We start from the raw sequence: 14,200 nt of genomic DNA on the forward strand, positions 1-14,200 counted from the left end.
ATCATGTCCAAACATAGCCATTCCGTATTTTGTTTCTAGTCTATAAAATATATTTTTTGTTTTTAGTCTGCAAAAGTCAAAATCAATTAAGACCTTATGTTATTAGGATGATCCAATTAGAGCAATAGGACCCAGAGTAATGGATTTTTGTAATGTTTGTCAGTTGCATGAAGCAGATTCTTTTCAATACATAAACACAAAAAGTAAATTAATGATGAAAGGATGATTCCTGAGTGGCAAGATATTGTAATGTAGTTCAGTGTAAGCTAATTGCAAAATGATTCCACACTGCTTTTCTAGATAGGCTTAAATGCACGTTCTATGAATCAGCATTTCATATATGTCCAATACTGATTATGTCTTGCAGGAGCTCTGGTGGATCAAGGTGTCTTTGAAGAGTTAGCTCGAGATTATGTTCCACAATTATATGACTGTATGCAGGACTTGGGGGTCATCTCCACTATATCCCTTTCCTGGTTCCTCACACTCTTCCTCAGTGTAATGCCCTTTGAAAGTGCCGTGGTTGTTGTGGACTGTTTTTTCTATGAAGGCATAAAGGTGATATTCCAGTTGGCGCTGGCTGTGCTAGATGCAAATGTTGACAAGTTGCTGAATTGTAAAGATGACGGGGAAGCGATGACAGTGCTTGGAAGGTAAGTTTTGCCTTTGGGAATCTCATCTAGTCCAACTCCCTGCAATGCAGGAATCTCAACACACAGCGCCCCCCCCCCCATCCAATTTGAAACCATACAGGACCCTACTTAGCTTTTTGGAAATGTGCTAGCAGTTTTATTGTTAACTAGGATGGTTAAATATTTAAATATTTCCCCACAGCTTCTTCCCAGCACTGTAATTGTTATACATTAAGTCTAGACTATTTCATTGTAATGTTGAATTTATAAGATACGTATTGAACTGTTTTTTTGCTTTGTTTGAATTTATAATGTCTTATAACAAATGTGCTTTTACGTATTCCAATTGTTATATATGTTGACAGTAAGTAGATGTTTGGTGTGAGCTACTTTCAGCACAGTTCCATATGGAAAAGCAGCATATACATAAACTAAGCTTAAAATATCTTGCAGTTGTGACCGTCGTACATAATGCTCTTGCAACACACCACTCCCCCATTTAAATCAGTAACTTTGCATTGCCAAAAGGGCTTTCCATGTAATAAAGGGAAAGCATAGCCATTAAATGAATAACTTTGGCTCATCGTGTTCTGTCTCCCTAATTAGCCACTCGCTAGCATTGGAGCAGCTTTGCTTGAGTCTGTTTCCCCCCCCCCCCCCCGCCCCCCATCTCTGGCACTATGATTTGATTTCATTAGAAAGAGCTGCCTTACCGGAGCCACTAACATGATTCAGTGCCACGTAGTACTGACAGTGCTGAACTGGCAACAGCACCCAAAGCAAAGTCTTTCCCAGCCCTGTTACTAAGGGCTCATACTGAGAAATCACCCAGGGATCTCATGCATGCAGAGCATATGCATTGCAACTCAGTTATATGGCGCAGTCTCTTGATACAGACTGAACAACAGTCCAAGCAAGCCCATAGAATTTACTAGCCTCAAATGATTTTACTAGCCTGTTGGAATGGCAGCTGCATTTGCATGCTGGGTGCAGAAAATTGGACTTTCCTCCTCTAGCAGCCCACTTGGTTTTCATGCTGGGTTGAGAGGAGGGATGTCGCACTCAGTCCATCCTCCACTAGCCCACAACATTCACCCTTCATGGCATTCCTGATAGCCTATGGCGGGCATAGGCAAATTTGGCACTCCAGATGTTTTTGGGACTTCAATTCCCATCATCCCTGACCACTGGTCCTGTTAGCTAGGGATCATGGGAGTTGTAGTCCCAAAACATCTGGAGGGCCGAGTTTGCCTATGCCTGGCCTATGGCTACTAGGCTGGTGCTTAAATTCAGGTCTGTCTTATTCAGAGTTTAGTCGCAGGTTATGCTGTTCTCTGGGAAGCGTTTTCTTCCACACGATTTTCTGTGGCTATCCAAAAGCCAGACATCCTACTGCTTGACTTCCATCAACAAACTCTGCCAACATTATTATTTTCGTTTAGCTAACTGGAAGGGAGCAGCTGAATAGCCTTGGCTGAGCCATTATCTGCCAGTCTCCATCACAAACACAAGGTTGTTTAGTAATGGTCTCCTTTACAGGGTTGATGCTATAATCTGCAATCATTTGGAGTTCATTCTGAGCTGTTTAGGAACATTGGAAGCTGCCTTTATTCCCTCAGACCATTGGTCCATGTAGCTCAGTATTGTCTACCCTGACTGGCAGTGGCTTTCGAGGGCTTCAGGCAGGGGGCATTTCCAGCCCTTACCTGGAGATGCCCATACTAAGCACTGTTACAAACCCGAACTTGGTGGGTGTATTTTAAATAAACTTTGGGGGAGAAATGGAATGTACGGTGCTTTTAAGCTTGGATTAATTTTACACGCAAAGACGTGCCTTACAGTGCTTCCATCTGATTTCTTTTCCCACCTGTAGGTATTTGGACAGCGTGACCAATAAGGACAGCACTCTGCCACCAATTCCTCACCTTCACTCACTGCTCAGTGACGATGTAGGGCCTTATCCTGAGGTGGATATCTTCAGGCTCATCAGAACTTCCTATGAGGTGATTTGACAAAAAATAATAATCAGCGATTAAATGTAAAAATGTGAGGAAACAAACAGAAAAACAAGCAACATGTTAGCCTCCACACCGTTCTAACTCCAGGTCATGTATGAGTATATTAAAAAGTGCAGGTCCCAATATTGATGCTTCAGGGATTCTACTTCTCCCGTCCCTCCATTTTGAGAACAGTCCCATTTATTCCTGCTCTTTGCTTCCTATTCTTTAACCAGTTACAGATCTGACTGTCTAGGTTTACAGCAAAGCTGAGTGATAATTTTTCCCTTTAGAAATTTGGAAGCATACGGGCAGATTTGATTGAACAAATGAGATTCAAACAGAGATTGAAGGTGATCCAGACTCTAGAAGACACGACCAAACGCAATGTGGTAGGTTCTTGGAGTGCTATTTTAATCAATTGTCTCTTGAGTTTTGATTTCTAATGCCTCACATGCGCCTTAACTCTTTCTGCTTACACATTTTGAAAGGTACGAACCATAGTGACAGAAACCTCTTTTACAATAGATGAGCTGGAGGAACTCTATGCTCTTTTCAAGGTAAATTTGAAATAGCTGTCTAGTTCATTCATTGTTCAGTAGTATTATGTAGGTTTCCTGTGTACCCTTCTAGAAGTGTTGCCTGTGTACCCTTTCACTGATTTCAGTGAAATTTCAGTTGATTGTCAAAACAGTTTGAAGAAGGAAAAAACCATAAGCTGTGTTTGAGTTCAACCCATAATGCAGAAGCAACTATTTCACTTCCACTTTGATGGTAACTATGTGGATGGAATATTTTAATTAAAGTAAGTGTAGATTGGGAAATGAAACCAACCATATAATTGTCATGTAGATGCTCTTTCACACTGGTAATCACAAGCAGTAATTGTTTTTCTTGTGGTTGTTGTTTTAAAAACCCAGTAACTTTTTGCAAAAACACCATTGCAGTATTTGTAGAAAAAGGAACTCAGTAGCAACCCAGAGAGCTCAGGTCCATGACACTTGTTATTGTTGTTGTTGTTTTATTTATACATACTGTCAGGGGTTCAGGGACAGAGGCACAGGGTAGGCAGGAGATGGAGAGCGATGGGGATGAGTCCCAGGACAGCGAGGAAGAGGATGACAATGACTCAAGAGATTCCATGAGTCTTTCCAGCGAATCAGAGGATTCCCAGAAGGGGGCGCCGGTGGTCAAGGCCAGGGGAGCCCCAGGGGGGACGTGTCAGGAGCAGGGGGCCAGCGGGGGATCCCAAAGTGGCAGCTGGGCGTCAGGACCAGCCTCCCCGCCAGAGTGCAGCGAAGGGGGTGGAGGTTCCAGTGTATCAGGGGAAGCAGCTCCGGCAGCAGAGAAGGGAGGGAGGTCGGAGCAAGCCACCCTCCCGGAAGGGGAGGGGAGTAGTGAAGGGAGTAGTGTAACTGTCAAAAGGAAGGTTAGAGGTTGGGCGCGCGCGCCAAGTTCAAATGTGGAGGCGTGTGGAAGTACAGGGAGCCCGGAGGAGGAGCCAGGTCCCAAAGCCCGCAGGAGGGGGGAAGAGCAATCTGGGGATTCCGCGTCAGGGGAATCCAGGAGGGGCGAAACCCCAGCGGGCAGGAAGACCCTGCGGAAAAGGAAAGAGAGGAAGAGGTGGAGCAGCGCAAGCCTCTTAAACTGGTGCAGGGGAGGGACTGACTCAGAGGGGACTTCAACGGTCTAAGGGTAACAGACGTGGGGCTGCGCGCCTCGGATCTGAAGCAAACAATGAACTGTAATAAACACTTTTGTATATAAGAAGAAATTGGCGTTGGTCTTTTGTGAGCTGAGACTTGAGGCAGCCCTGACACATACATACATACATACATACATACATACATACATACTCTTCCCATCTGGCTGGGTTTCCCCAGCCACTCTGGGCAGCTTCCAACAGAATACTAAAAACATGATAAAAGATCAAACATTAAAAACTTCCCTAAACAGGGCTACTTTCAGATGTCTTCTGAAAGTCAGATAGTTGTTTATTTCCTTGACATCTGATAGGAGGGCGTTCCACAGGGCGGGTACCACTACTGAGAAGGCCCTCTGCCTGGTTCCCTGTAACCTCACTTCTCGCAGTGAGGGAACCACCAGAAGGCCCTCGGAGCTAGACCTCAGTGTCCGGGCTGAATGAAGGGGGGTGGAGACGTTCCTTCAGGTATACTGGGCCAAGGCCGTTTATGTCAATTACTAGAGCAAGGTCCCCATAGCCATGGTATAATGGAAGCTGAGATGTATATCAGTACATATGGCCGAATCTGAACTTCACTCCAATGAGCGGGAGCATCATCTGTGTGGAGTTCAACTTGAGGGACAGCCCCACTGGCAGAGGGTGGAAGAAACTGACTCAAACCCTCAACATCACCTCCCATACTGTTATTGAGGGTTGGGGATCCTCTGGAACTGTGTAAGAGGAGAGCTGGCACTCCTTCTGTCGCCACCACATTACTAGTGGGATCCCTGCACTTGATCAAAAGACTTCCATGAATGGAAGGAGCTTTTCTGTCTGCAGAAGGCAAAGTCTGGATAGCATCCTTTTCTGCCTGCACAGGTTAATAAATCTTGAGTTTCAGACAAGAAAAGCAGGTTATAAATGTAATGAAATCAGTCGATCAATAAAACGCTTTTACATAGATGCAAGATTTGAACCGGGCAAGCTGGACTCTTCTTTTCCATGGTTGACAGTCATGTCCCTGATCGTTACTCACATGTGTGGAGAGGGGGTGTATAACCAGTGTTTCCATAGCACCTGTTAACTTTTCATAATAGAAAAGATTCTGTGACTACAAAATGTAGATGGTATAATTAGGTTCTGTGTTATGGTTGTGCTCTATGGAGAATGGGTCATCCTGGTACATAGGTGCCAACTCCTAGGGGCTGAGATTCCTTCAGCCACCCCAGTAAAATATTTGAGGGGGGCATTCCTTCCCCTCCCAGTTGATGGGCATTGCCATTTAAATAGTGTGCCATGTCATGTGATTGATTATGCAGGGTGGGGCTTACCTGGGTCCCCTCCCAATATTTTACTCAAGTTGGCACCTCTGTCCTGGTATAGCAGTAATAGTCCTGTAATGTTAAGCACTCTGTGTGCCAACTCTAGGTCAGGTGAAATTTGTCAACAATTGCATTTGTTCAAAAGTAGCATAAATCATGATGGCAGATGCTGCTGCCAGAAGAGATGTGAATATTGTCCTAATAATGCCAATGTCGTGTGCCTTGCTTTTCTTCAGGCAGAGCATCTCACTAGCTGCTACTGGGGAGGCACCAGCAATGCCACTGACCGCCATGACCCAAGCTTGCCTTATTTAGAACAGTACCGCATTGACTTTGAACAATTCAAGGGCATGTTTGCTCTCCTCTTTCCTTGGGCCTGTGGTACTCACTCTGATGTTTTGGCGGCACGCTTGTTCAGATTGTTGGATGAAAACGGAGATTCCTTAATCAACTTTCGGGAATTTGTCTCTGGACTAAGTAAGAAGAATGCATGTATTTAACTGCTTAACTAAACCTGAGGCCTGTCTCTCCCAGTTGCATTAACTGTGAAATCATTGGCTTGGTATGCAGCCTTATGTGAGATAATTGCATTTTAAAAGGCTATATACACATGTGCTCTCATAACCTGGATATGTTTATATCACTGGCAGTCATTTTAAAGCAATAGGTTATTAGGAGCAATTACTATTCTCTCCCCCCCCAAAAAAAACCCCCGATTCAATTATATATTTTTGAATGTAATAGAAGGGAAATATCAGAGCTTATACCTGTTAACCTGCAGTTTTTATTTGGATTTGGATTCTTCCATTAAATAAAATAGATATATATTTATTGTGTAGTAATTACATAATAAGCCACAATCTAAACACATTGGAACGCTTGAAGTGTGTAAAGAATTTGTCATCCCAAAAGCCAAGCAACATCTGAATTGCGCTCAGCAAATTAATGCCTCAATATCTTGTGATTAAGAATTTTAAAGAGGTACATTGTATGCCAGTAATGTTTGCTCATGGCATATTGTCTTTTCTAACAAAAGTCCAGTTTATCTGATGCAGGTGGAATTCTCATATAGTCAAAGTTTTCCTCAGCCTGTACTCTGCTGTGAGATAATATGGCAACATTTTTTTTCAGATTAAGGCAATGGTGGTGGGTGGATTCAAACAAAGAAACAGTAAACTGCAATTATGCAAATATATTCCTAAACAGTTGAAATGCATATTGGATGTGCACACAGTTTACAATCCCCAAAATAAAACTAAAGTCCAGTATTTAACTGTTTTATCCCTCTTCAGTAGTTAATTTGGAATACATGAGTTTATGTCTTCAGACATGGAGTCTAAATTGTATCGATGTGGCCACATTGGATGGATTACTACATTATAACCCTTGTTTTCTCTATATATAGCTAAAGAAGCAGGTAAATCCTTCCCCTCCCCCCTGCACTTGCTATGTATGTTTGTGGAGGTTACATATGAATAAGGTATAATTCCTTATTTAAGATAGATAACTAATTTCTAAATGTCTGGGAGATTGTGTGTGCCGCATTAAAATATAATTAGTAATTCTGATGCAGCAAATGTGACTTCTTCTAGGTGCAGCGTGCCATGGAGATCTTACAGAGAAGCTGAAGCTACTGTATAAAATGCATGTTTTGCCTGGTAAGTAAGCAGAGGGCCATTCCAGATACCTAAAGATTCCACTAACGGTGCCATTCTTGACCTCCTTATCATGAGAGTAAGACCCACTGAACTCGGTGGGCCTTACTTCTGAGTAGACATGCATAGGATTGCATCTGTTGATGGGAACTTTGCTGTAACTCATCCACCAACCAGTATTGGGATTTCTATTTGCGCATACTAAATGGGAGGGGTAGCTGTGCTCTGAGGCATAGCCATAACTCTGTTTGTCATCAAAAAGATATGCACGGCAGTGCTAAATGGAATAAACATATAGACCAAAAATAAACACATAGCATTTAGTTACTATAAATAACAGGTGGAGACTGTTTTTTTGGATCTTTTTTGGACTCCCCAGTCCCATCAGCCCCAGCCAGCATGGCCAATGGTTAGGGATGATGGGAGTTGTAATCCAGCAGGATCTGGAAGCTACAGGTATGCAATAATTTGTTGTTTCCATTATTATTAAAACATGTGCCATTAATGTCTAGGGCCCATCCACAAATTGCCCTGACATTTATGTGTTTGCCTTGTGATGCCCAGCACTGGGATTCCGAGAACCTGCATGTTTCAACAAAGATCATAATTAAGCCTTTGTTCATCTAAATTGGCACATATAGGGACATCTGTGTCCAAGACTTTTATATCAGACATTTAAGAAGCATTTCTATATAGGAAATGCTGTTTCATAAACCTATCGATTAGTAATTTATTATTGCTCTGAAATAGATTGCTTTTTTTAAAAAAATATGTAATATCTATTGGTAGTGGGAGGGGTTTGGCATTTTTGATATGTACAAATGGGTTGGTTGATCTGTCCAAGTATGTTGATGCTTGGTGCTTCTATACGCAGACCCATCCTCTGATCAAGAAGAGCCGGATTCTGCTTTTGAAGCAACACAGTACTTCTTTGAAGACATCACACCAGAGTGTACACATGGTACTGGACTTTACCTCAGATCTTTCCTCTTTCATGACTGCATCAATTTCCCAATTTCCCCTTCAAATATAAACTCAAAGGTTCTTGCACCCAAAATAAAACAGAAACCAGCTACAGTTTTCTCTCTGAATATCAGGACTGTGGATTTAATAAACCATCCTCTTCTCTCTGGCCTTCTGGAAGGGAAAAAAACCACATCAGCTTCATGGTTGGAGTAGTTTAAGTTTCTGGGGTAGAGGGGAGTTTCAGGAGACCAGAAAGGTGTTGGATCCTTTTGGTGTACCCCCTCTGTGAACAAAGGTCACAGAAATTTACTTGATGTGGAGAGGGAAGGGCATATCCGATCACCTTCTCTGAGGTTGTGGCTCAGGCTGGGTTCCTAGTGGCTCAGGCTGGGTGAGTAGGCACAGAATGGCGTATAGTGGCAGCAGAAATTAGCTTGCTTTTTTTTAAATTTGAGACGCTTTTAAAAAAAGATGGTACTCAGATGAATTGTGCCATCGTCTATGGTATGTCATGCCTTCTTGTGTGGAGAGATTGCAGCAGGATGCCCACATACCAAAAGTGTGATACTCATCAGCTGTGTTGGAAAAAAAGGGAGCGATGAATTGCTACATGTCTGGAAACACCCTGAGAAGGCCTGGCTGATACCAGCTTTCCTGGTCTTGTGCTTAACTAATGTAACCAAATGTGTAAATACAGAGGTGTCTCAAAGTGCATTAATTTTGTTCTTCCTGTGCATTAGTTGTTGGCGTAGATGGCAGGAACAAACATGGAGCAGATGAGGGTTTCGTTAATGTGAGTGTGAAAACTGAAAAAGGTATGAAGCTAAATTGGAGGGGATGGGGAAATAATTTTTCGTTATCCAACTTCTTCCCAAAAAAATAATCTTGCTTTTTGGCAAAACATTTGTGTTAGGTAAGAAGAACTCTCAAGATAATAGAAATTACCTTAGAATGTGGAGCCAAGAGAATAAAGCCAAAGCAAAGAGTGCAAAGGACTTGCCCAAACTCAATCAGGTAAGCTTTGTTAAAAAACAAAAAGGTGCATAAGGTCTCAGTCCCTGTATCCAGCAACTAAGCATAGTGTAGGTTGTTGAGTCTGCAAGTAGTGCATTCTGTAACATAGGTGGTATGTTAGTCCCTAACACTTCTAAATGCAAATAAAGGAGCCCCTTTCCCACTTCCCCCCAGCTGGCAATCAGTGATAAAGCTGGCAGCATAAGCCATTTTTTCAACAGGTGAATGCATGCAGCAACCCATACAGTGATCTGTGGATCAAATCCTTTAGTCATTTTTGAACAAAAATGTAAGACTTTTAAACAGTGAATCGGCTTTATTTTATTAGCAAGATTTGAAGAGGGATGTTGATAGAATATTGTTGATGTATTTGAAGTTCATTCACATAGAAGAGAAAAATGCACAATTTGTTTGCATGCACAATCCTTTGCAAAAAGTTGTTTAAATTTCAGGTGCATAATGAAATGAAGATTGGCAGAGGTTTGTGTGAGAGGGAGAGATAAGAGGGAAGGGAAAGAATATGAATATAAAGTCAAGACACCACCAAATCCAAAGCCTTGCTTGTGTTGAGGGTGTTTTCTTCTTTTTTGACCAGTGGTTTTCTTTCTTTCAGAGTTTCCTCTCCCATTAGTCCCAGTAGCTTTCAAAATCAATAACTCCAGCTCCAGGGCTGGTGCACTTTCTAATCTGTTCTGGGGACATGTCAGGGACTAGGAGAGGTGTTTAGATCTAGCACAGGCTTCCTCAACCTTGGCCCTCCAGATGTTTTTGGCCTACAACTCCCATGATCCCTATCTAGCCAGTGGTCAGAGATGATGGGAATTGTAGTCTCAAAACATCTGGAGGGCCGAGGTTGAGGAAGCCTGATCTAGCAGATCCAAAGACGCCTGTGATCTCACTGACACCCCCTTTTCTTTTGCTGTTACTGCTATCACAGACGGCAGAGTGGTGGTGGTTTATGTGCCCACAACAGGGAGGTTTGCAAGGTTGGATCTCCTCCTCATAGATTGTTTAATTAGTCATCCAGAGTTGTCCTACACAGTAGGGGATCAGGGTGACCACTCTGGGCCCTGCAATTTCAGGGGTTCCACACCTTTACGTGGAGGCAGCCTCATTTGGGAACAGGCCCCAAATGCTAAGTAACACTGGCCAGTGATTGGGCAGCACCCCTGGTTCACCTGGATCCCCTTTTACAGCTCCCAGAAAAGCAGGCATGGGAAGAGGGGTGTGACTGCATTCAAAAGCCAGCTGGTGGCATCGCTTATTTTCCCCCCTCCCCTATTTCAAAAAGCAAAGTCCCTCCCTCTGAAAAAGGCACATGTATGTGGATGAGAGAGAGATTGGTGGTTTTGTTTTCTCAACACATTCACATTCAACTGCAGGAATGTGGGGCAAATCCTGAAGTCCGTTAGTTCACTTAATGCTTAATTGCTTAAAGCCAAAGAATGTTGTAAGTAACCCTAAAGAAACAGCCTGCACTCTGAATTTAGTTAACAATGAAGGTAATTTCTAGAGTGTACTCTGCTCTTTTCTTTTTTTTAGCAGGATGGGAATCCTAAGTAAAAGTAAAACAACTGGTATAATTGAATCCCAAATGTCTTAAAGTTTTTTGCTGGCCTAGGCAAGTTCAAGAGGCACTTGTAGGGGGTTAGAAGCATGTTTTGTACGTATATAGTTTCCGAGTCAATCCCTGTCACCTGTTAAAAGCATTCAGAGTTCTTCTAATCTAGACATTTTCTTCAAAGACCTGGGAGTCTAGGCTCTCTGCCTTCTGGTTCAAATTTCAGAGGCAGATTTTCCCTGTGTAATACAGTGCACCCAAAGAACATGATTTGCATCATTATTTCACCCCCCTAGGGATGGCTTGGTTGTCACCTATAGTTACACACAGTTTCCCCTCGTATACACATACTTTTTTGAGATTAAGTCCTGTGATTAATAAATGCCTAACTTTTAATCTTTTTCTACATAGCTTAAGGAGAGCAGCTTAGGCTGGCGCATGCATTCTTTTGGGTAAGAATCTGCAGGAATCTCTGTTGCCATAATCTGCCTCAGAAAAGTTTGCTTGATTGGCATAAGCACCACATGCTAGGAACACTCATATGATTTTTTTTTTAATGAACTGATTTTGTCAAGTTTAAATATATGTTGGTAATTGTTATTTTGGTATTACATGTCCAGGAATATACAGAGAACAATTGTGCCTTTCTCCTTTTCCTTTTCCCATTAATTCTCTTGCATCTCAGTCAATTAACTGGGAGCACCTAATACATGTTGCTGCTGAAGCTAAGCAAATGTGGACATGGTCACGATCTAGAATGGGAGACAATTTGGAGCCCCATACAAAAGTATAATAGATATTTAAGAAACAAAACCTTGTTCCTCTCTCTTGCATCTAGGGGCAGTTTATTGAATTGTGCAAGACAATGTATAACATGTTTAGTGAAGACCCCAATGAGCAGGATCTTTACCACGCTACTGCAGCTGTGACAAGTTTGCTTTTGGAGATTGGAGAAGTTGGTAAGTTATTTAGTGCGCAGCCTCTTAAGGAGGCGGAGAGTAGCAGCAAAGCTATTCAGAACGCACTTCTTCAGAAGAAGGGAAGCCAGCAGTATCACCTTGGACAACGTGACCCTTTTCAAGATGGCTTCCTTGCGGATGAGGAAGAGAATATTTGTGGTGATGGCACACAGATGGAGGACATCAAGCTGGAAGATTCTTCTCCTAGAGACAATGGAGCTGGTTCTTCCATGCTTATTTCAGATGACGATACTAAAGACGACAGCTCCATGTCTTCCTATTCCGTCCTAAGTGCAGGCTCTCATGAGGAAGACAAGTTGCATTGTGAAGACATCGGCGAGGACACGGTTTTAGTGCGAAGCAGCAACCCTTCTCTACCCAGAAGCATGAGCATCGACAGAGACTGGGCTATCACCTTTGAGCAGTTTCTGGCTTCCCTCTTGACTGAACCTGCCCTGGTGCGGTATTTCGACAAGCCAGTCTGCATGATGGCAAGGATTACAAATGCCAAGAATGTGCGGATGATGGGCAAACCCATAATATCTGCAAGTGACTACGAAATCTCTGCTATGTCAGGCTAAGTGGGCCCAGGTAGGGAGGGTTTTTAAAAAAATATTTTTTTGGTTTTTATTACATATTTATTACTGCCTGGCACAGGTCCTGGTGTTTTCAAAAGGTGGTAGTTCTTGCTTATGTGAACATGTTATATTGAACTTTCTCTCGCTGTGGGAAACATTATCAGAATGCTTGTCTTATCGTCAATATATGGGGGGGGGAGGGCATCATTGTCAGTGGTGGGTATGTTATTAGTATTGCTATCCATGGATAAATGGTGACAATTAGTACAATTTTAAGTCTAGAAATGAACAAAGTTTGTGTATGTTTTAAAAACGGGCCCGAAATCCTGGTAAGGAAGAAACTGGAAGAACTTAAAAGTGGCAGAAGCATTGTGTGCTGCAGCGTGCATATGGAGTTCCTTTGTCTTTGCCATTCTCCTTGAGGGAGGTAGCACAATGTTCACATGCCTTTGGCTCACGCAGAGCTGCTTCCCTCACTGCCGTGAATGGGGAAGCAGAAGCTGCTGCAGTCAGGGAACACCATGTGTGCACTACAACCCGATGCCTGTTACGAGATTAGTAGGCTGCGCTAAAAATAGAAAGGGATGCTGTCAACTTGTTTAGGACTCGAAAGTAAGTTCTGTGCAGCATCCCTGGTGGATGTCTCTTGATATAATTTTATTTTATTTTTTTTAAAGAGAGGCCAGTGATTCCTAATACTTTTTAAAATACATTCTTCAGGGATACCGCCATGGACTTGCCTTGACACATGCCAACATCCTGACCTAAACAATTCATAGTACCCCTTTTAAAAATGAGAGGGTTTTTAATAAAATTCTGTAGATAATTGTATGTTGTTGAACATTTTAAACCTAGTGTATGGTAGATTAAGAATTCATAGCTTAAGTCTTCATTTTAAAACAGTTATTAGCAGGAATGTAATGGGGGGATTTGCAAGGAAATGTAACTGAATGTTTGAAAGTCTTAATGAAAACACTGTCACTTTATTATAGATGAATAATGTATAATGTAATTTACTGAATGATACGTTGAATGACAAATGGAGCACCTGCACTTTGAATCTTTGCTTCTTTTTCCAAAACATTAAATGGCGGCACAACTCACTTCCATGGTGCACATATTTCCTTTGCTCAGAGGGTTCCAAGAGGCTCAAAGAGACCCATCTCCCCCCCCTCCCCCCGGCCAACCTCAAACACACTATCTGTACGCATGCCCGTGTCTGGGGGTGGGGCAAAGCTCTGTTGATACTATGGGAATCCTCTGAATGTGCCTGTGATAGGACTGGATTGTGCCTAATATTTTTTAAATTTCTTAGGTGATTAGGTCCAAATCATTCTTACATGCCTGAACTATATTTGCTGCCTTCAAAAAATCTTTCCACCTCCTTTTTGTTTTTTTATATATTGTATGTTATGATCATGTAACTTTTCCAGGTGTATTTTTTTTTAAGCCAAAGCTATTGCTTTAATTCTTATTTAAGATACTGAACTGTCTGACGTGGTTTTAGCCACAGTAGGTAAATGTAATCAAGGCTCTTTTTTGTTTTTTGAAAGAGATATTAAACTATTATCAGATGGAAAATTGCAACTGTCTTTCATGGTGTAACGCTTTTAGCTTGACTTCTACTGAGTTAAGTAGCAGAGAAATCAGAATTATTGCTGGGGAGTAAGACTTTCTCTACAACAGGGGTAGCCAACATGCAGTCCCAGGTCCCATCATATAGATCAGGCCTGGGGAACTTGTGGCCCTTGCAGTTGTTGCTGAACTCAAAACTCCTCTCATCCCTGTGTTCCACAAACAGACTTAGCAAGAAGTACTCTTGTAACACAAGT

At 42.3% G+C, this 14,200-nt stretch overlaps 1 protein-coding gene across 2 annotated transcripts in view; it reads left to right on the forward strand.

The window, feature by feature from the left end:
* Nucleotides 1-13,949, forward strand: part of TBC1D9 (TBC1 domain family member 9) — a 53,496-nt gene extending 39,547 nt beyond the window's left edge. For both annotated transcript variants that reach the window (XM_081021860.1, XM_081021861.1), the window contains exons 12-21: nt 368-653; nt 2,506-2,635; nt 2,923-3,021; nt 3,121-3,189; nt 5,872-6,112; nt 7,228-7,293; nt 8,165-8,251; nt 8,997-9,071; nt 9,170-9,270; nt 11,670-13,949. In XM_081021860.1, the coding sequence (XP_080877986.1) occupies nt 368-653; nt 2,506-2,635; nt 2,923-3,021; nt 3,121-3,189; nt 5,872-6,112; nt 7,228-7,293; nt 8,165-8,251; nt 8,997-9,071; nt 9,170-9,270; nt 11,670-12,371 (1,856 nt within the window). In that variant the 3' untranslated portion in view covers nt 12,372-13,949. The remainder of the gene's footprint in view (nt 1-367; nt 654-2,505; nt 2,636-2,922; nt 3,022-3,120; nt 3,190-5,871; nt 6,113-7,227; nt 7,294-8,164; nt 8,252-8,996; nt 9,072-9,169; nt 9,271-11,669) is intronic.
* The last annotated feature ends 251 nt before the right edge of the window (nt 13,950-14,200 follow it).

Source organism: Podarcis pityusensis (genome assembly GCF_964106645.2).
Source record: "Podarcis pityusensis genome assembly, chromosome: 9".
NCBI lineage: Eukaryota > Metazoa > Chordata > Lepidosauria > Squamata > Lacertidae > Podarcis > Podarcis pityusensis.